Here is a 24,389-nt window from a genome sequence, read left to right on the forward strand (position 1 = left end):
CCGGTTTGTACGTGGGCAAAGTATTTGATAGTGAGGAGAACATAATGTAATGGGTTATCATAGTAGGCTAAGGTTGGATGAATTTTAACCAATAGAAGCAAGGCATATGCGGTCAGCTTCATATTTGCACTGGAAATGCTCGTTCGATGTAGTTGCGCAGCAAATATGAACAATTTTGTAATACACTAGAAATACATTATTCATTACGTTTTGTCTCTAAACCCCTGATAAAACATAAATTTCAAACACAGTGACACTAACAAAAACACGGAATTTTCTTTTTAATTTTCAAGCACTCCCTCATTTGCTTCATTTTTTTGTTTTTGAAAAAAATTTCAGCGATCCCAATTTAGTCAAAATTGCATTGATAATCCATAATATGTCATATTATACATACCAAACCAAATGCACTTGAAAATCAATTTAACTTGACAAACAATCATCAAAAATACATATTCTGAAAATGTGTTATTTTCGGAACCAAATTTATTAAATGTTAAAGTCTAATGTAAAAAAAATAAAAAAAAATATCATTATAGATGAACTTATCTTTTAAGGTATAAAAGTGAAATAAAAAAATGTGTATTTTTTGCCTAAATACAATACGCACATTTTTTTCTAAAAAGTTAGAATTATTACCAACAAAAATTGCAGAAGGATAAAAAAAATCCTGCTCAAGATACAGATTTTCGAATCTCTACATGCCCATTTTGGGTGACCATCTGGCCAAATTTTATGAAGATTTGTATGGATAAAAAAATATGCAAAATAGCTTCCTTGCACTTAGGGAACAATGATTTATCAAAAAAAAAGCAGGAATCTCGAAAACAAATAAGTTATAATCTTTAAATGCAATTTTATACCAAAGTATTAAAACAAATCTTGGTAATCACGTATATTTTTCTCTCATTTCCGCAAACTAACATTAAATTAAGGAGGGGTCACACCCTCAATATTTTTAAACCAAGACTAACATTTTAAAAGGGCGTAATATTGTTTATTTAGCTCTTTTGAAATGTTAGTCTTGATTTAAAGAATTTTAAAATATTGTTTTCGAAAAGTTCGGAAAATTTCACGAATGTTTCATATTTCAACATTGTGAATCGGACCATTAGTTGCTGAGATATCGACATTAGATAACGTATCAAAAATTCAACGGTGGGTAAATATGTGCACTAATTTAAAATAATGAAAAACTGTGACTGTTTTCAAAAAAGTTACTTAAAAATGGCTTTAAATTAAAAACGGTGCACTTTATCAAAATTTCACTGAAGTACTTTTTGATTACAATTTTGATTTTACATCGAAAAATAAAGTTGAAAAAATTTTGCGACCGATATTTCGATTTTTTGGAAAAATCATTATTTATTAAAAAAAATCATAACTCGGTCAAAGATTTTTTGCACAACCTGGAAATTTCTGAAAAGTTGGCATTTGATGTCCTCTAGAACATATCAAAAAATGAAAAAAACAAATAAAATTAGTGTTTTTTTGCAAACCAAGTTTTAGTGACAAAAGAAATAAATAAAAAATTACTAAAAAATTTTATCGCGTACCATTTGTTTCAGTGTAGTCTATATCCATATCTACAACTTTGCCCAAGACACCAAATCGAAAAAATTCCTTCAAAAGATACAGATTTGTGAATTTTGAATTTTCATAAATCGTTTTTGTATGGACAGCTGTCAAATTTGTGTGAAAAATTATATAGACAAACTAATGATGCAAAATGGCTTCTTTGGGCATACCGAAGGCACCAAAAAAGTTTCATTCGGATTAAAAAATACAAAAATAAAAATTCTAAAAAAACACTGATTTCGTAGAGAATTGCTCTATAAAGTTAAAAATTTAAAAACGTAATAAACTTTATGTGCAAAGCTTTAGAAAAAAATTCGGGGTGACTTTGATAGTCATAGTTTTTCTTGATAAAATCAAATTTATAGACATCACACCGTCTTTTCAGACTGAATGTACTAACTAACGGGACAAACACAGAACACCCAGAGGAGATGGGCGGGAATCGAACCTGGGCCCCTTAGCACACATGAGGGATCGGTAGCCGAAGCCGCTAACCACCGCGCCACGGGGTCCTCAAATTTAATGTGTTTTAATTTTATTTTCACGTCAAATATACCATCAATAAAATTGCTGATACAGTTTTCATTAAATAAAATAGAATAAATTTCAGGTAAAATTGCTATAAGTCAGAATTTTGAATGATATAAAATATACACAGAACAAAACCATGGTAATATTACATCTGGGAAGGGGTACATGTTTTATGTAACAAAAAAGATGTAATTTTACATCAGAAAATGTCTAGTTTTATCACTTTTCTGGTGTATTCCAAATTTACACATTTTTTTACTGTGTAGGTTCAGGCCGATTAAGTTCCATCAATTTCACATTATGGATTAAATGAATGTTATAAACCTGAAATTTTCAAATTAAGACTGTTTGGCGGTTTAAGCTTTTTAAAAGCACAGTCAAAAATTTGGAAGGTGTTTTTTAAGGTTTAATATTACCTCTTTTATAATGTAATTTAAACTTGATTTAGACTGAAAAAGTGACATTACACCAGAAACGATGTATTTTTTTTACTGTGAGGCTATTGGGTCTGGATTTTAAAATTTCGAAATTAGTTACACTAGTAATGAAACAATAGTTTCCGAGATCAAAATCAAATTATTCGCTCTACAGCATTATTGCCTTGGCGTTCTCGATTGCGAGATTCCTACTCGAAACTAGGTGTCCGAAGGCACCTTAGTTTCCATCCACCCCGGGATTCGAACTGACGACCTTTGGATTGTGAGTCCAACTGCCTACCAGCGACTCCACCAGGACAGGACCCAGGGAGACGACTCCTACACCTGGACTGACCTAACGACCTAACCTTTTTAGGTTAGTCCGGGGCCAACATTTACTTCTCGTCCGACGGAAGGCGTGATCAGACAAATCTCGTCTCAAAATTTGCCACCGGGACCTTCTGGGATCGAACCCAGGCCGACTGGGTGAGAGGCAATCACGCTTACCCCTACACCACGGTCCCGAGATATCGTGATATCGTGAGTAAAAAATATTAGGGTTAATCAGCTGACACTAACAAAAACGCAAAAGGAAAATTGTACGAAAATTTGGAGAAATAATACCTGAAAATGTAATTAACTTCAAAACGGTGCTCTTTAAAAAATTGGCAATCATGGTGTTTTATCTTTTCAGCGCATTCATACATGCTGTTGTTAAGGGAAACACCACTAGATCGTGGAAGCCTATAATCAGTAGTGCTGAAAGGATATTACGGTTCTGTTCAGCAACGGAGGGGCAACCATGGGTGATCTCTCATGCTCATGCTCATGCTCAAAACGGTGCTCTTTAAAAAAATGTGAAGTTACGTTACGACTGAAAATTTTATTTTGCATATTAAGATGATTTTTTTACGTAATTTAACTTTAAATCATAAAAAGTCAAATAAAAAAACGATTTTTATCGTTACCTGAAAACTTTTAAGCATAACCTACAAATTTGACCAAGACACCAAATCGATCAGAAAATCACAGTACTGAGTACAACATTTCTTTCAAGTAAACTAGCATCCAGTCAAGCTTTTACAATTAAAAATCACGTCCCAGTGGCACGTGCACTTTCGTAGCACTACTACACGCAGAAAAATATTTTGTAGAATCAGCCTGAACGAGGTTTGATTCAACAAAATTTTTGTTGAATGTAATCAACGCCGATTTTGCGTTGAAACAAACCTTGATGTTCTCAATTCCACAAAAATCTTTTGTTGTTTTGAAAAAGTTGCTTTGACGTTTAGCGTTGATTCAACAAAAATCTTGATTTTTAAATCAACAAAACGTTTTGTTGATTCAAATATGCCTTATTTTTCTGCGTGTAGAAAGCCTACTCCAGCCAGTATCTTTGGCGATCGTCGTCGTCGGCGTCATCGGAAGCAATTTGGGCTTGCATCTTCCGGGCTTTGATCAACACCAGGTGACATTCTCCCGATGTCTCATTGTGCGCATCCAGCAATTACGACCGGCCCTAATCGTCTGTGCATCTAAGAACTTACCCTAATCTCCCCACTGGAATCTACCCAACTGTCGTGACTATAAATAACCTGCACCCGGACAGTTCGCCACAAGTTCAGTATTGTTCCGACAGTTGTTCCAGAATGAAGTCTTTCCTTGCATTAGCGGTTTTTGTTGCGGTTTTCTGCTTCGGGAACGCCTCACCGACGTCCCAGAACGCGACCGGGCTGCGACACCGGTTCCGGCGGGACGCCTCCGTACGGTGCTGCAACGACGGCTTCGAGGACACCGAGAACCATGCTAAAGTGGCGGAAGTTCGACACGAGTGCGCCGAAGAGCTGGGACTCAGCGAAATGTCCGGTAGGTCCATCTGGTGGTTCGAACGAACAAGAGTGCGAGTTGCGCACAAGATTGCATGCAACATATGAGTTTTTTTTAAATTCCTTCCAACAGAAGAGGAACTGCTGAAGGACCGTGAACATCTGATCTGCCTTGTAGAATGCATCACCAAGAAGCACGAGCTGGCGGATGAGCACGGCAATCTGCACCACGACGAGCTGGAAAAGGCCATCCATGAGCACTTTAGCGTAGCCGAGTGGAAGGCACCGCTGCTGGATGGGTTCATTAAGGAGTGTTTCGACGAGGCCGAGGATGAGCACGCCCACCATGAGACCGAGGAGGGCAAGTGCAACGAGGAGGGATTCCAGTTTGCGTACTGTCTGTGGAGACACTTTACGCTGGCCTGTCCGGAGGAGATGCAGGACAAGTCCGAACGCTGCGAGGGAATCAGAAGCAAACTGGTGAGCAACGAAAAGGTAAGCTTCTGGAACAACGATATCGACGAGTCGTAAAGAAGCTTTCGAAAGGGGGTAATAGTAATAGTAATGGAGCGGAAGCTTTTGCGACTGCGAAAGCACGGCGTAGATAAGCAGTGAAAACGGAGGTAAGCGTTACGTACAGTTACAAAAGTGTTGTTGTTGTACTTGTTCTTATATGTAAAATAAATATTATCTGATGCAAGTTAATCATTTTAGTTTTTATTTGCTTTAAAAACCTACGTTTGAAATGAAGCAGAAAAATTCTGTTTTGCCTCCTACCAAATCAATGTCACTGGAATATCTCGTCACAGACTCAACCGATTTTGGCCGGATCCGTCTTAACGTCCCCTAAGTTGCTATTTAAATTCATGCAGTTTTATCATGTATTTAAAAAGTTATGTTAAAAAAACTGTTTCATATTAAATTAAAATTATGGTAAAAAGGGTGGTTTTTTCATGAAACCCTCACATGTTACATATTTTTAGAAAGCGTATGAGAAGACCTTTTAGGTGGAGTAAGAATTTTCAAGATCTGACATATCTATCTTAAATTACAAGCAGTTTAAAAAATAATCTGAATTCACATAACCTCAACTGGTCGGGTCTGATCGCCACGAAAAAGCCGTGAAGAGGGATGCCATTTTACTCAAAGGCCGTGTCTGTATAATCTTGACAAAAAGTCTGTCTGCGAACGTTAGGGGAGATCCATAAACATGTGGACACTTTAGGCGGGTTGGAATCACTATAAATGAGAGGAAGGCACCAACCACCTAAAGGTGGATTAAGTAACTTTTTTTTCACAAGACTGCTTGCCAAAACCAGAAAGAAATCAAGTAATAAAAAAATAACAGTGAAGTTTGCAAGCAAGTTTCTCTTGCGCAGTTCTCCACCAAACCCTATTTTTTATTTTGGATTTTATTAAAAATTTTAAAATTGTGTCAAACTTTCTGGGGACCTCATTTGACAGCTCTCCATACAAAAATGGTACGAAACTATTGGGAAATCAGTATTTATCTCTTGAAGTTCAAAAGGATGGAGCGACTTTTAAGAGCAAATCTGAATTCGAATTGAATTGGAATTAGATTGAGAGGAGAAAAAGAGTATTCTAGCGTATTGAGGTATAAAAGCAAAAAGTGTCAGACTCTGATTCTATTTGCACAGCAGGATGTGATATTTAAATCCGAAAACAAAATGTATTTTTTTGCACACTATTTTTAATAGAATACACTCATCACATATTAAAAACATTTGGCTCATGTTATTTTTTTGTGCGGAAGCAACGCGTTCACTTAAATACTTTGTTCATATGTTTAACAGCACTTACTGGTTTTGGTCCAACACTTGCTGTCTGATACTCTCGTACGATGCTTGCGACTGTGGAAAAGAGTGAACAAATGACGTTAGGCACTATTTCATCAATCACCTTATTTTGCTATACTTATGACTTAGGCAACATGCTCAGGAAAGAAGGAAAGGCACTACACAGAGCTACTTATTAGTACAATAAGCTAAACGTAATTTTCAAACAATACAAACTCGTAGATACAGCAGAGAAGCAATAGGTTGTTGTTCAGCAGAGGAGGGAAAGGGTGCGTTTAGCTAGTCTTTGTTTTAGTAAGCTAATCGAAAAAACCAAACAGATTAGTAAACAAAAATGGCTGCGTCCTGAGGAGCCATTTTGTTTGCACGCAAGCACGCATACGCACAGCTCGACTACAAACGGTGACTAACCTCCCAGTGGCCGTCGTCCCAGGCCGGGAACAGTCGCTTGAAGCTGCGCGGTTCGTCACCCTGCTTCAGGATCACGATCGGCACCGTATCTTCGCTGCGCTCCGACGGATCCGTCCGGATGTACTGTTTGGCCATGTCGATCGACTTGGCGCGCTCCTCGTCGGTGGCTCCGTTGCCGATCCAGCAGTAGATCTCGTCGCCACCGTCCAGCACCATCACGTCGTCCACGTTGAGGTCCTGGCCAATGTTGAGTGAAAGATTGTTAATCGCCAATGGAATTTGTTGCATGAGTTGAAAACACTTACATCCTGCTCGAAGTGGGGTACCTCCTCGACGCGAAGTCTTCCGTTGAACAGGATCCGGCAGTGGAACAGACGCGGGCTCAGGAACGGCGCTCCGGTCGGGTCCAGCTCGCGATCGTAGTCTCCCTGTCCGCCGAGCGCTGCCCAGAAGCCGTCCGGTTCGGAACCCTCGTCGATCAGCTGCAGGTTCGCGTCCGGCGAGATGATTCCCACGATGTTGGCGGCCATCTCTTTCTCCAGGTCGGAAGCTCCAACGCCGTGCCAGACGTAGGTGGTGGACGGGGTTTCCAGGATGAAGACGTCGTCCGAGGCGAGCGATCCGGCGACTTGGTCCAGTTGCTCCGCACGGACATCGTCGGCGCAGGTTCCGCGGATGCGGAACAGACGCGTTCCGTCGACGTCGTACGTGTCGTGGTCGTGCACGTTCTTGAAGCCGGAGGCGTGACCACCGGTGAAGTTGATCATTTTGCCCTTGAAGATCTTCAGGAAGTGACGCGGTTCGTTACCTTGGGTAACGCGAACTTGGACGGCTTTGCCGTTGAGTTCGTTGTCCAAGCGGACCGCGTGCATGGCCGCGGAAGCCTTCTCATCGGTTGAGGACTGCTTACCCTGCCAGAAGTAGATGATGTATCCGTGACCGCCGTGCTTGTTACGGTACTCGTACTTGATCACGTACGAGTCTCCGCCGAAGAACATTCCGTAGGTTTGTGGTTCTACCGGGACTAGTTGGAAGTTCTCTACGCGCCAAACCTCAGCTTCTCCCTGACCATTGTCCGGCATGAATCCGAGTGCACGACCTCCGTTCTTCTTGAACATGTGCAGGATCTCCGGGTCGAATTCACGATCATCACCATCGGTTGAACTGTCCTCATCCATTGCTGCCTTGATCAGGTGGCTGTGGCTGATGCCCTTGTCCTGCCAACTAGCAAAGTACTGCTTGAAGTCGGTAGTTTCACCGTTCTCGATCACCCTTTGAACCTGGGTATGCATCGGGTAACCCTTGCTGGTGATGAACTCCTGTGCCTTGATCATGGACTGTGATCGTTCCTGGGCGGTTGCTCCCTTTCCAACCCAAACGTAGATCCCCGATGATCCGGTGTCCAAAATGTAGCAATCCTGCTGAAAGATCGCATTTAGCGCAGGGTTACATATCAAGCACACACAACATCAAACAGGTTAGTACGATCACTTACGTCCGAGTCCAGCATGCTCTGCTTCAGCGGACGCTCGCCAACCGGCTTGATCTGGAGACTTCCGTCGGCATCCGAAACGTGATACAGCGCAACGGTGGTGCACGCGTTCTTCTCGTACTGCTCATCGCTCTCGGATTCATCCGCAACCTCGTCCGGAGATCCCTCACCCAGCACGGTGAAGAACTCCTGTTGTTCAGCGTTGCTAGCGAACTCGTCTACAAGCCAACAAGCGTTATTACCCGCGATCATAACCACACCCTCCCGTAACCTTACCGATAATGTGCACATTGGCCCGGCCCGCATGGTCCTGGTCGCGAATTTGGCTCGCGGCCGCGATCGCCTTGATCTTCTCAACGCGCTTCGCCCTTGGGCCCACATACACGTAGATTTCATGCCCGCCGTCCAAAATATAACAGTCACCCTTGTTCATCGAACCGATTCCAATCGGGACCTGCCGCACGCGTACGTTTTTCGAGCCCTTGACCTGGAACAGGCGCCGCTCACCGGCGGCGTTGGTTTCGACCTCGTTGAAGCCACTCTTGACGCCTCCGTCGGCGTACCGGACTCCACCCTTGAAGTAACTCAGGAACAGACTCGACTCGTGATCTTGAACCTCGCGGTGCTGAATCGGTGCACCGTTGTGACGATCGTCTAGCTGGACGCTGAGGATCGCTGCGGAACCGGCCTCATCCTGGGTGGTCTCCAGACCCAGCCAGAAGTGAATGTCCCAGGACAGCACACCGCTCTTGGATTGTTTGGTCTGCAAAGATTCTGGAATTACGATTTCACCAAAATTTTAAAAAATCTCAAGTAAACTTACATTCAACACTATGTACGAGTCACCGGTGTAGAATTTCCCGTACGTCTTTGGCGGAACCGGGACCGGTTCGAAGTTCTGCAAAAGAAACCACCGGGAAAAGAGTGAGAAACATTAGTCATCCAGACATGGTTGGTTTTTCAAGCTGCGTAGATTGCTCTAAACATCTGGATTGCATTCACAGCAGCACGGTCGGCGGGGCGAGCAGGTTGTTGGGAAAACACGCACCGCGGCTAATTTATTGCAAAACAGTTCCGAGCTGGCAGCGCTGTCGTCGGCTAGCGTCGTATGGATGACTTAGTGACTCAAGTGTGGTAGTTCCACGTTCGGTAGACGCGGAAGATCTGCCATTGAAGTCAGCCGACTGTGACCGATTCTTAGTTTGCGTTTTTAATTTGATTGTTCTAGCTTCAAGGACGCGCGCCCGTTAAAAAGTGTAATTTGACACTGTTTTGGAAAAGTAATAAACTGGCCAGAACTGCATGTGTTGGGTGTTGATGATGTCTTTTGTTAGTGGGCTATGTGGAAATCAAGTGATAATTTGAACTATTCCACAATTTTGTTAATATTCGACGAAATTTGATTAAGAGCACTTCAAGTTTAGATCAGATTTTATTTTTTTTTCTGGCAACACTTTCATACAAATGTAGGCTTACCGTTTATATGATAAGACTGACTCGATTGCCATATCTATCTTATCAGTATCATATTTTGTTGTTTTAGTTTCTGTCGTTTGTACTCTGTTTTATATCGATTTATTGTCGTTGTCACGCTTTAAAGTGAACCTTCTTAGTTTGTGATCAATTTGAAATATTTTGTCATACATTACATTTGCAGCAATGCTATTTTTTGGTTATATTTTTGTCAACAGTATCAATGAAGTCTCACCTTAAAAACATAAAATTGGAAAGAAACCAGCTTGTATATGATTAGGTTTTATATTATCAATGCTTAAAAATAACAATTCAAACTGAGCTAAATTTTATATGAATTTTAAATTTCATTTAGTTTATGATTATTTTATTATCTTTTAATTAGGATTTCTGTTTCAGATTGCCAAGTTGACTGTTATTTTTGATAAATAAAAATTTGTTGTAATTTTCTTTTTAAAATGTATGAAACCAATAATGGAATTACAAGTAGACATAAAATTGTGTAATTAATATAAAAAAATACTTTTGCAAAATTTTACGAAACATCTTTCTTGTCCTTGATCAATCGCCAAGTATTTTTTTAGGCTCATGAGGTTAAATTGATTTAAATAGCTTCAAGTACCCTAGAGGGCGTAATATTGATTATTTGGCCCATTTGAAATGTTAGTCTTGATTCAAAATTTTTAAAAATATTTTTTTCGAAAAGATCGGAAAATTTCAGGAATGTTTCATATTAGTTGCGAATGTTTCATAGTTAGTTGCTGAGATATCGACGTTAGAAAACGGTGGGTTGTTTGAGTGAGACTTAGGAAACATCAATTTTCCTGTTTTCAAACACTTGCATGGCAATATCTCAGCAACTTAGGGTCTTATCAACAAAGTTCAAAAAAGCAAAATATAGAGAATTTTCTCAGCCTTTCAAAAATATTTTTTCAAAAGTGAGAAAACATGGGCACTATTTTCAAAAAAGTTACCTAAAAATGGCTATAACTTGAAAACGATGTACTTTATCAAACTTTCACTAAAGTACTTTTTGATTGCAAATTTCATCGAAAAATGAAGTTGAAAAATGTGTGCGACCAATATTTCGATTTTTTGAAAAAATCAGTTTTGATTCAAAAATTCATATCTCGGTCAAAGATTTTTTGCACAATCTGGAAACTTTTGAAAAGTTGCCATTTGATGTCCTCTAAAACATATCAAAAATGAAAAAAATTAAAAATTGTGTTTTTTTTGCAAATCAAGTTTATGTGATAAAAAATCGCCAAATTTTTTTACCGTGTATCATTGTTTTCAGTGTATTCATACCCACAACTTTGCCGAAGACACCAAATCGATAAAAAAATTCCTTCAAAAGATACAGATTTTTGAATTTTCATACATCGTTTTTGTATGGACAGCTGCCAAATTTGTATGAAAAATTATATGGACAAACTAATGATGCAAAATGGCTTCTTTGGGCATACCGAAGGCACCAAAAAAGTTTCAGTCGGATTAAAAAATACAAAAATTAAAATTCTTAAAAAAAGATCGATTTCGTAGAGAACTGCTCTATTTTTACTTACTTCTAGTAAGCTTTTAGGAATAATCAAATTTGACAACACAGTGCTTAAATGACCTCCAAATTTCTGTTAGGTTAAATTATAATATTATAATTTACTGAATAAATGCTTAAATTTTTTGCGATTTTTTATAATTTGTATTTCGTACAACAGTATGTGCTTACTAGTGTACTTATAGAGCAAACAAAAAGGTAATTTGTGAACTTAAAAAATGTAATTTTCCGTTTGAGAATTTCATTGTTGATTCATAATAGGTCACGGTGTGTTTGCTAGAATAAACATTTAAGGAAAAAATAATCATAGTTTCTTTTGAAAGTTACTTATAGGAAAATTTACAAAAAAAACATTCACAGCAAACTATTTGAACAAAAAAAAAAATCAAGGCAATTGGAATACGTTTTTCAAAATGATGAGATATTTAAGCATATGTTTAATGTTTGTTTAAGGAAACTCACTGCTTATCAATCTTAAACCTGATAAAATTTCAATTGTTTTCGCTGACTCAGAACTCACAGGTGATATTTGTTCTCAAATCATATGTAATTTTATTTATTCTTCACAGAAAAAAAAAAACAAGTTTAATTTTGGATGGTTGAAATTTTGATTCGTTGATTAATTTTACTTAAAAAATTGTGTAAAAAGGTGAACCTGATCAAAATTCAACAAAAACTAATGAATGTCATACAAAACTTGAATTTGACACAAAATCTGTCACCATTTCCTGATGAATAACTATTACCATCATTTTTTCTGTGTTGTTAAAATGATGTTTCAAAATGGTTTTAGGATTTTTTTTCTGAATAAATCACACGTATTCAAAAATTTATAGTTAACACTAAATTAAAGTAAAAGGGTTGCGTTTTTAACCGTTTTTCAAAGTCGTTTCTTATCTCATTATGCACATGTTGATGACTAAATGACGCATTGTTTAACAAATTGCTTGAATATTTATTAAAAAGTTTTAAATAAATTATGAAAATTACAAAAATCATCAAAAAAAGATATCTCAAGAATCTTTGAAATTTTGGAAAGTCTAGAAATTTTCCTATAACATGGTTTTGAAAATACATAGAAAAAAATATATATTGAATATTACCTCTTTTTTGAGTAATATAACATAAAAAATGTATAAAAATGTGAACCTGATGAAAATTAACCAAAATCTGATGAATATTACCATCATTTTTTTCTGTGTAGCCATGACTATTTTTTTCTTCTAAAGTTGCCCAGAAAACACGTCGTTAAGTATATTAGATGTTGGTTAGTGATATTATGAAAAAATAAAAAAGAGTTGCATAAAAAATAATAATAATTCTTCTGCAATAAATTGTGTCAGCATCCAAACAAAATTTGAACGCAAAAAATCTTTTGCGAAAAAAAAAAACTGTTTGCAGTAAGGTTCATCAGAATTTTTCCTATTATTAATTTTTTGTTTAAACAGTTAAAATAATTAATATGCAAAAATGCAGCTCAGTGAATTCTCTAGAATCACGCATTTAAAAACCAATAATGTTGTTTTCATAGTCCGCCCATCCCGGTATTTCCCTGGAATTTTCCAAAACTGGGCATTCCTGAATCCTTAGATTTTTTTTAAAATGTTTTGTCCTAATTTTTTTCCGAAATTGATAAAAAATAATACTTGCAAATATTCGAAAAATTCAATACTTAATTACAAATAGGAAAGGATTTAAAAAGTTTAAAATTTTATTTAATTCAAGTATTGCAGCGCCGTCGCTCCGTGCCATACTTTCATACACTTAGGAGCCCAGGGCGGCGAAGTCCTTGTAGATAAAAGGAAGACACTAGCGGTTGGTACTAGCAATGGTGGCCGACAGCTATAAAGTCAACTTCGTTTTCGTTTTTTTATATATTTTTATTAAATTGTTATTCAAATAAATTTATATATTTTATATTTTTTCTGTGGTATCTACATCTGGGTTGAATAAGGGCAAATTTACTTTATTGGTACAGATTACAATGTAATTTATTTTGGACAATGTTTAAATATTTTTGATTGATTTCAATTAAAACAAGAATAGGAACAACCGTCATCATTGTTGACATGGGGTCTGGGGATGAGATTGGGTCGTACAAATTTCGAATTTTTTGTATGATCGAAGTTCACCTCCCAGACCTAATGTCAACCCTGATGACGGTACACAATTTTCAAAATTTACAAGTCCCGATTTGACTCAGATTGCGGTAGTGATTTGAATGGAGATAAAAAATAATTTGTTGTAGAAAACCTCATGTATAAAATTTATCTTTACTTCTTTGATTTTCAAGCTTTTCTAGTAATATAAAAAAATTAAACAGACAAGATATTTATTTTATTTTTAATGCCAAAATATCATCAAAACGTAAAAGACAGCCTAAAATTTGAAAAATAGCTGTTATGGTAAAGCTTTTTTTCAAGAGGATAATTTGTAAATTACAAACTGTAATGTATTATTATTAAGAATATTTCAACGGCATAGGCTTCAAATTCGCGTAACAGTTAAAACTTTGATAATAAATTACGACATGTCATATGAGCCCTCAAAGCGCACATTAACGATTACGGTACTCAACAATGAATTTCGTAAACTACGATTTGAGCCCGATTATCGTCCTATTTGTGCTGACGATAACACCATTGATAACATTATTGGTTCTGGGCTTATCTTTTTGCCCATTATTATTCAGAAATGCCCCAAATTTAGCCTGCTTTGCCTTGGTTGGCATTTCAGCAAGGGGAACCACATTTTGGGTTTTTTTCAGCATAATTTTGTAGTCCATGTCTTCGGTGAATCATTTTATCGTTATTTCCTCATACCACATCTGGGGCGACAAACCCCCAGACGTCTGACTTTCCATGTTGGGTCAAACCTTGAAAGCCGCTGCCGCCACTGAAAATCGATTTTCGGTGGAAAACGTTCGTTGCCCCCCCCCCTCATCTCGTGTTGTTGTCTCCGCACAGAACGTCGTTTAAATATACACATTTTTCCACAATTCACTCTGTTTACAGCACAATTTGGTGCGAGGTAATAAAAATGCTTTTTCCACTAAACCTAAACTGATCCAAACATTTCGCAGAGCGGGTCTAATTAAATACTTTTTTTCACATTTTCTGTTTTCCTCCTTCCAGATCAAATCTTCTTAGCTCACCTCAATTCTCCAAACCAGAAGGCCAGCACTGGTTCCTGCATCGTCGAATGCTGGGTGCATTTTTTTTCTTCTAAACACTCAAATTTGGTTTAAAACTATCAAAAAATGGTCTCACTCCTAATAACTATAGGCACAATTCTTAAAAAGGCAGATTATTTCCGGCACTTTGACGCGTTGGCACTAGCAACTTCCGACCCGGACTAAGCTCAAGTCGGTACTAAATATTAGCTTAGTTATAAATTTTCTCCCCGATAGGAGCCGAGCCGTTCGAAAAAAAAAAGCTGCGTGATTCACTCGCGAATACTGGTTCGGTACTGAGCTGAGCGAGAGCAGCGAACCGGCATTTGAAGATATATGAATGCGAGCTCTGTGAATGGGTCTGTGTGTTGTGTGGGGGAGCTCGCGATAAATCGAGTTGAGAGAAGATGAGCACGGGTTGGCTTTGGTTGCATAGTTGTCTTATTTGTTTTATTAGGTTTATGTTTTTGCAGTGCAGTATTTAGTAGCAACAATGTGTTTTATTGCAAAACGTTGAATTTTATGCACAAATTTATTCTGTAGTATTATTTACGGCTCTTTTGGGTTGTTTTTGTACTTGAGACAAACAAGCGAATAAAGAAGATGCCGCCATAGAATCGAGAGAAACAAAATAACAGTTTCATGGTCAACAGTGTTGTCGGTTGAGCTTTACGAGAAAAAAAAATTAAGCTGAGTCTGAGCTTTTTTAGGTATTGACCACAAATGATGCTATGCTGAATACAAATGTATTAATTTCTGTAAATTTCCAAAATTATAGTTTTTTATTTCTTTTTTCTTAATGAAATACTGCATTTTAAAGCAGTTTTTGAAGAGACATAATTAATGACATTATTATTTTTTTTTGTTTTTGTTTGAAGGTTGCCAGATAAATCTGGGAATCCCATATTTTTCCAGGTGATATATTTCAACAACATAAGAGTAAATTAACTTTGGCGAGTTCCATATTTTTTCAAACAAAATCATCAATTTCCACCTCTTTTCGATCCGGTACTGGTGGATTATTGATCAACAGATTTTCCCAATTTTAATCTCGACTTTCCCTGAAAATTGTTCAACGGCTGGCCTCTCAGACTCTTAATCAGTGCAAAGAAACTATCGAATAATATCGTTCATTTTGAAAGATTTTTAAATAGGTTTTTTTAATTCTTTTTCCATTTATTGCCATTAAACACAAAAAAAAGTCCTGATAAAAAAAGATTGAAAATCAATGAACTTCAAATTTAAAGCTAAATGTTTGAAATAAGTATCATACAGTTCTTTGAGCTAGAAGTATGTTATGATGCTGTTAAAATTTTTAAATTTTACAAAAAAAACGTAATTTAATCCACCCTAGGGTGGTTGGTGCCTTCCTCACATTTAAAGGGTGCTATCCAAAATAGACACAAAAGGGCGATGTTTTTCAGTGTTTTATCAATTTGACTCATTATTCATACCACTAGATTGGATAGTCTTCATATTGCAGGGCACTTATATGCTTACACCTTATGATAGGGTAGCCAGATCCCCAATCCAATTCGTGCTTGTTGAAAAGGTCTTTTGATTACCTATCCAACGATATGTAGAATGAGAGATCCGGACGTTTTCATCAACATATCTGAGATCCGGCCTCCAAAAAGTGCATGAATAACACTTAAGTGCTTATAACTTTTGATAGGGTTGTCAGATCTTCAATGTCTTGAACGCGTTGGAAAGGTCTTTTGATTATCTATCTAACGATATGTCGCATGAGAGATCCGGACATCGGTTTCATCAACATATCTGAGATCCGGCCTCCAAAAAGTGCATAAATAACACTTAAGTGCTTATAACTTTTGATAGGGTTGTCAGATCTTCAATGTCTTGAACGCGTTGGAAAGGTCTTTTGATTATCTATCCAACGATATGTCGCATGAGAGATCCGGACATCGGTTTCATCAACATATCTGAGATCCGGCCTCCAAAAAGTGCATAAATAACACTTAAGTGCTTATAACTTTTGATAGGGTTGATCTTCAATGTCTTGGACGCGTTGGAAAGGTCTTTCAAATACCTTTCTGAAAATGTATGACATGACAGGTTTTCTTACAAAAACCACCCTTTTTACAATCTTCCGAACTTTAGTCAAAATTGTTTTTTTAGCATAACTTTTGAAGTACTTAACTAAACTGCATAATTTTTAATAGCGACTTATGGGACCCCAAGACGGATCGAATGACGCCAAAACGGACAAAATCGGTTCAGCCAATGTCGAGATAATCGAGTGACAAATTTTTGATCAACATCCCACCACACACACAGACATTTGCTCAGAATTTGATTCTGAGTCGATAGGTATACATGAAGGTGGGTCTAGGAGGTCTTATTGAGAAGTTCATTTTTCGAGTGATTTTATAGCCTTTCCTCAGTAACGCGAGGAAGGCAAAAAACAGTATAAACGTTTTACAATGTTTCAAAAGTCTATCCATAAAAGTAGTTTTTTTTTTCAAATTTGCAATAGCGTTTAGTGTTAAGTAAATGTTAAATTGACACGGAAGCACATCATTTTTGAAGGTTTTGCATTAGAAATGATCTTATTTCATTTATAATTCAAAGTAGATTTCTTTTTCAAACGTATTTTTATCATTTAGGGTGTGTCGAGATCATTCCTTAAATTTCAAAGTTTATTTTTAAGACAGATTTAAAGAAATTTGCGTTTCGTAGAAAACATAATTATTCGAAGCCTGTTTTTTTACTAGAAACCTATTTGAGAAAAAGTTTAAAAAGTTTTTTTTTGTTTTATTCACTGCACTTATCTTCTGAAATGTGCTGCTTTTTTCAATAAACATAATTTAAAAATTTTGGAATCAAGAGTTACCATTTGAAGGGTTAAAACAACTTACTTTGGGCATTCCAAATGTTAAAAATCACTGACGCGAGCAGGGTAGACTGCAAGTTTACAAAGCCACATAGGCCAATTCCCATTATGACAGGGTGGCCACTTAAGTTGAGAAAGTCGAAAAAAATCGTGAATTTGAGATTGTAGGTCAAAGTGTTGGGAATAGTTGGAAAAAATCAACCAAATTTATTGAATAAAAAAAATTCAGATTTTTGTACTATTTTTACATTAATTCTGTTAAATTTTTGAAGCATTTGATAATTTCAAGGCGGTTAAACTTTTAATTATGTAATACATTTTAACTTAAAAAAAATAATTTTGCACGGGTAGAAATCAGACAGATCTTCATAATATTTTGTATTAATCAAGAGATTTCAGTTTATGTTTGACTAAGTTCATCAAAACATTAAAGTAAGAGTAAACTTACAACTAGCCTTTGAGCAGTTCTCTACGAAATCGGTCTTTTTTAAGAATTTTAATTTTTGTATTTTTTAATCCGGCTGAAACTTTTTTGGTGCCTTTGGTATGCCCAAAGAAGCCATTTTGTATCATTTGTTTGTCCATATAATTTTCCATACAAATTTGGCAGCTGTCCATACAAAAACGATGTATGGAAGTTCAAAAATCTTTATCTTTTGAAGGATTTTTTGATCGATTTGGTGTCTTTGGCAAAGTTGTAGGTATGAATATGGACTTCACTGAAAAAAAATGATACATGTTAAAAAAAATTGTGATTTTTTATTTAACTTTTTGTCACTAAAACTTGATTTGCAAAAAAAAACTATTTTTATTTTTTTTTATTTTTTGATTTGTTCTAGAGGACATCAAATGTCAGCTTTTCAGAAATTTCCAGGTAGTGCAAAAAATCTTTGACCGAGTTATGAATTTTTCAATCAATACTGATTTTTTCAAAAAATTGAAATATTGATCACAAAAACTTTTCAACTTTATTTTTTTATGTAAAATTTAATTTGCAATCAAAAAGTACTCAAGTGAAATTTTGGTAAGAGGCACCGTTTTAAAATTAAGGCCATTTTAAGGTAACTTTTTGAAAAATAGCCGCAGTTTTTCATTTTTTTATTAGTGCACATGTTTGCCCACTTTTGAAAAAAAAGCTGAGAAAATTCTCTATATTTTGCTATTTCAAACTTTGTTGATACGACCCTTAGTTGCTGAGATGTTGCCATGCAAAGGTTTAATAACATGAAAATTGATGTTTTCCAAGTCTCAGCCAAACAACCCACCATTTTCTAACGTCGATATCTCAGCAACTAATGGTCCGATTAACAATGTTAAAATTTGAAAGATTCATGAATTTTTTTCGATCTTTTCGAAAACAATATTTTCAAAATTTTTAAATCAAGAATAACATTTTATAAGGGCCAAATATTCAATATTACATCCTTTTAAAATATGAATCGTCTTCTTACGAAGATGGAAATGATGTTCAACCATAAAGTAAAACCTATACCTTTCTTTAGTAAGAAAGGCAAAAGCAATTGATTTGCATCAAAAAGCTTCATAATTTTGAAAAAAAAAAAAAAATAAAATTATGTAAGATTATCAGTATTTGTCCAATCACCCTTTTCTGGAACTATAAAGAACAGTCTGGAAAAAGTCTGAAATTCGAAAAAAATATGCATAAACTGTATTTTGGGGATTGAGCTTTATCTTAGCCTTGTGATGTACAAGAAATATTCTTAAATTGTAAATAATTATTTGATTTGTTATATTTTTTAGTGGCATAAACATTTTTGTATACAAATTGGAGTTAAAACTAGCCTCCAGAATTTACAGAAAAATCCGATTATTTTCAGTTATTATGGTTTATCAATGATGGTCTATCACTTTCCTTTATGTCATATAATTTAAATAACAAACAAATCATTTGAATTAAAATAAAATTCACTTATCAGACGAAAAAAAGCCAACCAAATATGTTTCATTTCAAACTCGCGATTAAGCATATAAACCCATGACTAACATTATTATCTGAAACTTAATTTCTGATAAGAACCAGCTGTTTTTTGCTGTTGTTAAAAAGAACTATTCATAACTATTCACAACCCAACTGGTTGATGACGCAACCTATTTACCTTTTAGTAACTCGCCCAACCACAACTTGAACTACTTACATCTACACCTCCCGCGTATCTCGCGGGTTTCAATTGTTGTAATGAACGTGGAGCGCTTATCTAAACCAAGACCTAGACGTTCAGTGGTGCCTCCCAGATGACGACCTGGCGGTATCATTACGAGAAGGCAAAGTTTTGACATTCAGAAAGTGACTCACATTTGTAGTACATTGTTTTTTTCGCATATTATATTTCTACCATAATGGTGTAAATGAGGCGATCTCCACAACTTTGATGACTGTACCACGGCTACCAGAGCGAGACAGACCGCGATGGTGGTTTGTTGATAATTGACCTGTATGACGCGACGCGATACTGGCGCAAATGTTGATAAGTCGAACAATTAGAAGCAATTCTGTTCGAAAGCGGAGGCAACAATTGTGAAATGAGGAAGTCAGCGGATGCTTGAACATTTGAGTTAAGGATTACTTTACTAGATTTTCTGGTCAATTTCAACTGGCTCAATGGTCTAGGGGTATGATTTTCGCTTCGGGTGCGAGAGGTCCCGGGTTCAAATCCCGGTTGAGCCCAGCGGTAGATTTTTTTTCGGCTTATCTAATATTAGCTGGTTAGTTTCTTCAAGTCACTCTAGAAGCTTATTTAGCTGTCGTTTTGGTAAATTTACCAATTCCATTTCAATTTCACCGTAAAATTTATGAACCTTTTAAATAATCACGGTAATTAACAGCCCTGCAATTAGCGAGTATGTATTACTTTCTTACCTTTGGATAGGAAAGGAAGGAAGCAAGGTAAGAACAAGATTTTTTTTTCGTCAGACGTGGACGCAGATGCAAAACTTTGCGCCAGTCTGATTTTTCCATGCTCTGTCAGTCGAATAATTTAAAGGGGTTGCTATGTGCAATGATCGATGTCAGGCGCACACTTCTCCGTATACGTCCGCGTCTGACGGACTATTTTGTTATTCGCTTAATTGCCTTGTTTATGCGTTCTATGTGTAGTGTCTTGCCAGATCAGGTCCAATGCCTACTAGATCATACTACACTTAGCAACAATGTGGTTATTGTTAAGGGTGAGTAACTGTCAACTGCAGTGTTGGAAACTCATGTTTACAATTTTTATGTTATCGTGAGTCAAGTTCATATAAAATAAGTGGCTCAATGGTCTAGGGGTATGATTTTCGCTTCGGGTGCGAGAGGTCCCGGGTTCAAATCCCGGTTGAGCCCAGCTGATGTCAGCTTTTTTAAAGAATCAAAAACACACTCTGTTTGTACTTTTGGGTTACTTTATTCAGGTTTATAGGGAGGGTTAACACAACCGTGCATCACTGAGTATTGAAAAAGAGTCATACTCGAATCTCTAGACCAGTCTCGATCCGGTGGCACCTCCGTCACGCCAAGTCTGGAAGAAGTGCTTGAACGGTGCCGACTCGGCGTTCTGGACGATCCGCTCTACGGGGGTCCACGCGGGGTACTTCTTGGACTTGATGAATTCCTGTGCCTTGGCAAAGGCCTGGGTCTTTTCCTGCTGGCTGGCGCTCTTGCCGATCCACGCGTACAGACCGGATCCGGTGTCCAGGATGAAGCAGTCCTCGTTCTTGAGCATTTCTTGCTTCAACGGCTTCTGGGTGATCTGCTCGACTACCAGCTTGCCACCCTTGGAGTCGGTGACCTTGTACAGCGCAACCCGAGCGGCATCAGCCTTCTCGAAGGCGGCATCCTCCTTCGCGGCAGACTGTTCCGGAACCAGGTTCGGGGCGCCCGATCCGAGCAGCTTGAAGAAGTCCTCCTGATCGGTCAGGGTGGAGAACTCGTCCACGGTATGAACCTTTGAGCGACCATTGTGGTCCTGATCGCGGATATCGTTCGCAACGTTGATGGCCTTCAACTTCTCGATGCGGTTGGCCTTGGGTCCAACCCACACGTAGATGTTGCGATCGTTGTCCAGGATGAAGCAGTCGCCCTTATTCATGGCCGAAACGGCCAGTTCAACCTGACGGACCCGGATGTTCTTCGATCCCTTGACGTGGAACAGACGCCTCGGCATGGCGCCGTTCGTCTCAACGTGCTTAAATCCGGAAGCTACTCCACCCTCCAAGTAGCGGACACCTCCCTTGAAGTAGCCCAGGAACAGGTCCGATTCGGATCCCTCAACTTCACGGTGCTGCACCGGAACTCCGTCCAGCAGGTCGTCCAACTGCACGGTCAAGATGGCCGCCGATCCAGCCTCGTCCTGGGTCGTCTTCAGGCCCAGCCAAAAGTGGGCATCGTGAGACTTCTTGTTGTTCTTGTCGATGTTCGTCTGCAAAACCCAACAAAAAAATTAGTCAAATCAACAACCCAACCCAGCTCAACCAACTCACGTTCAGAATGATGTACGAATCGCCGGTGTAGAACTTGCCGTACTCGGCCTTCGGGACCGCCACCGGGTTGAAGTTTTCCACGCGCCAAATTTCCAGCCCCTTGGTCTTGCCGGCGTTGTTGAACGCCGGAATGTTCAGCTTGCGGCCAGATCCGCTCGGGACGGTGGCGGCGAGGGTGGCACCGATGAGGGCGACCGTCACCGCGAGGTGAATGACGCGGGGTTGCATTGTTACTGGGGAATGAAAAATTGTGTTATTTTTTTTGGCAAAAAATCAAATTTAAATTAGAATTTAAATATTAATAATTAACCCTCTACATATCAATTATCTTTTTCTAATTCTTTTTCCGTGATTGGCAAAGCATTTTGAACCACTTCTGTTCTACGAAACACTTCACTTCTAATGTTAAAGTGATTTTTGTTAAATTTCAAATTTCTTTTTGGATTATATTGTTTCGACCAGTGCTGTTAATCGTCGAAATCAACGGCGTTTATATCATCGATTTCGTTGATCGTTGATTTAAAGTAATCTTAATCGCAGCCATCGTTGATCACCAACAGTAGGCTGCTCCGGTCAGTCATGAAGTTTGATATCTAGGCCAATCTTAATCTGGGTTCTGGAACATGGGTCAAATCAGTATTGTATCATAGAAAAACAAATTCTGACGATATTTATCCACGCGAGACTCTTACTGAACCCGCGTGAACAATAATTCCGGTAAAAATCCGATTATCTGATTTTTGATGGTGTCTTAGGCAAAGTTGTAAGTACAATTAAGTACTTTTTTAATTTTGAATTTAAACAGAAAGATCGATTTGTGCACATTATTTTTGAAAATTATTTTTTTGATATTTAACGCACTACAATCCAACCCCCGCAGGCTTCGATCTAAAAAAATCACCAAAAATCCATTTCTTAACTATTTTTTGATCTTTTAAAAGAACTGTAGAGTTGAACTCTTAAAATTTAAGTATTTTTTTATGTGACTTTGCCAATGTTTAAAAAAAATATTTTTTTCTAGGGTAAATTTGGCTGTGTTTTACACTTAAAATTTATATGATAATGGTATCATTCTATAGTAAAATATGTGAAAAACAAACAAAAAATTGAAAAAAATACTAAAAATGAAACAAGAAAAACATTAAAGTTTTTCGTAGAATAAAAAAATGCTCAAAATGACCTGCTGAGCACGGGTACAAAAATTAAAAAAAAAACCTTGGGCAGTAAAGGGTTAAGAAGGGATCAAAACTGATAACTGTTGTTCAAGGGCAAAAAAATGTATGCTTGTACTGTATTTTTTTAATAAATCATGTACTCAAACTTTGAAAAAACGATCGAAAAAAAAGATTCGAACTTAATAAGTACTTTACGGACTTTTTGAAAAAGTGCTAAATTTTCGAGTATAATCCACTTTAAATTAGATTTTTGTGAATGTTCAGAAATTTTTCATTTTTTTGGTCTACTTAAGTCTGAAAATATTTTAGAAAGTTTGTCTAAAAAACTTTTAACATTGGACCCCTAGTTGCTGAAATACAGCCACAAAAAGAAAAAAGAATGATTTAAATTGAAAAGGAATAGCTGGGTCTCGTGGCGGTGGGGTAGCGGCTTCGGCTGCCGATCCCGATGATGCTATGAGACGCGGGTTCGATTCCCGCCTTATCCACTGAGCTTCTATCGGATGGTGAAGTAAAACGTCGGTCCCGGTTTCTCCTGTCTCGTCAGAGGCGCTGGAGCAGAAATCCCACGTTAGAGGAAGGCCATGCCCCGGGGGGCGTAGTGCCAATAGTTTCGTTTTTCGTTTAGCTGAATCGAGTTAGCTTCTGAATAAAACACTCAAAATTATAGTCAGTTTTGAAGTCAAATTTGCTGCATTTAAAATTTGATTGTTTGTTCTTTATTTATTTCGAGTTTTTATTCGAATGCAATAAATAATTTCGAGGTTAAGGTAAAGATGGGTTAAAGTGAATCATTCAACCTCAAAGTTGATAGAAAAATATCACTTTTTGATGTTTTTTCAAAGTTTATTGCTTGGCACACAAAAAAATGAATTTTAAAACAGTGGACAGATAATAATGAAATTATGTTATAATATTGTTTAAAAAGTGTTTTTTAGACGATTTTTAATTCAGGACAAAACTTGATAAACTATAATTTAAAGCATTTTTTCTTGTATTGTTGAACACTTTTGATCAAAACTATCTTTTAAATTTGTTTGAAATGCATAAGGAATAATGTTTCATTCACAAAGATTTTTTTAAATTTAATTCACGTCCACTGTATTTCAAAAAGCTCACTTTTGCCACTTCTCCCACTGAATAAAGTCTTCCACTTATCAATGTTTTTACTTCAGCGAGAGGCTACGTATACGCCGTGTTACGAGGTGACCCTCACCCCGGGGGCTAGCGTGACATCAACCGGTCATCCATAACGCAATCACAACAACGCGCCCGAAGCAGTTTCAAGGTTTTTTCACTTCTTCTTGGAGCATTACAACTTCACTACTTAAATTTTGTGATTCCATAAAGCATTTTTATAAAATTATCCAGTCATGCTTCAAAATCACACCTTTCTTAGTTTTTCAGTCTAGTCTCACTTAACTTACCGTTAGTTCTAAGGTTGTCTTGTCACACTTCTTCCTCGTACAACCGCTTCGATCGACTGCTCCGTCCAGACTGACGTCCAGCGGAGTCAATTTATAGCAATTAGTGTTCGGGTCGTGTTTTGAAAACAAACACATCGAGAAATACCCACGGTGATCTGTTCGTCGATGTTCGTATACGCGATCTTC

The 24,389-nt window shown here is 37.3% G+C and overlaps 2 protein-coding genes and 2 non-coding genes across 6 annotated transcripts; 3 read left to right on the forward strand and 1 right to left on the reverse strand.

The window, feature by feature from the left end:
- Positions 1–4,130: 4,130 nt before the first annotated feature.
- Positions 4,131–5,056, forward strand: LOC6036072. Its single transcript, XM_001846113.2, has 2 exons — positions 4,131–4,391; positions 4,485–5,056. Exons 1-2 carry the CDS (start codon positions 4,175–4,177, stop codon positions 4,880–4,882), a joined length of 615 nt encoding a protein of 204 aa, XP_001846165.2. The 5' UTR covers positions 4,131–4,174; the 3' UTR covers positions 4,883–5,056.
- A 997-nt stretch (positions 5,057–6,053) lies between these two features.
- On the reverse strand, positions 6,054–24,355 carry LOC6036071 (gelsolin, cytoplasmic). 3 transcript variants are annotated; one of them, XM_001846112.2, is made up of 7 exons: positions 14,254–14,592; positions 8,895–8,969; positions 8,348–8,834; positions 8,075–8,289; positions 6,885–7,997; positions 6,580–6,816; positions 6,054–6,222 (listed from the first exon to the last, which is right to left on the reverse strand). In XM_001846112.2, exons 1-7 carry the CDS (start codon positions 14,311–14,313, stop codon positions 6,169–6,171), a joined length of 2,241 nt encoding a protein of 746 aa, XP_001846164.1. In that variant the 5' UTR covers positions 14,314–14,592; the 3' UTR covers positions 6,054–6,168. The 3 variants fall into 3 exon arrangements, with proteins under 3 accessions (XP_001846164.1, XP_038108767.1, XP_038108768.1); XM_038252839.1 differs by having other exon boundaries at positions 6,885–8,000; XM_038252840.1 differs by lacking the exons at positions 8,075–8,289; positions 8,348–8,834; positions 8,895–8,969; positions 14,254–14,592 and adding exons at positions 20,623–21,540; positions 21,602–21,834; positions 24,204–24,355 and having other exon boundaries at positions 6,121–6,222; positions 6,885–7,790.
- Trnap-cgg lies at positions 19,740–19,811 on the forward strand. The gene has a single exon. It is a non-coding gene; the product is annotated as a tRNA-Pro (tRNA).
- On the forward strand, positions 20,394–20,465 carry Trnap-cgg. The gene has a single exon. It is a non-coding gene; the product is annotated as a tRNA-Pro (tRNA).
- Positions 24,356–24,389: the final 34 nt, after the last annotated feature.

Source organism: Culex quinquefasciatus, chromosome 2 (assembly GCF_015732765.1).
Source record: "Culex quinquefasciatus strain JHB chromosome 2, VPISU_Cqui_1.0_pri_paternal, whole genome shotgun sequence".
Lineage (NCBI taxonomy): Eukaryota > Metazoa > Arthropoda > Insecta > Diptera > Culicidae > Culex > Culex quinquefasciatus.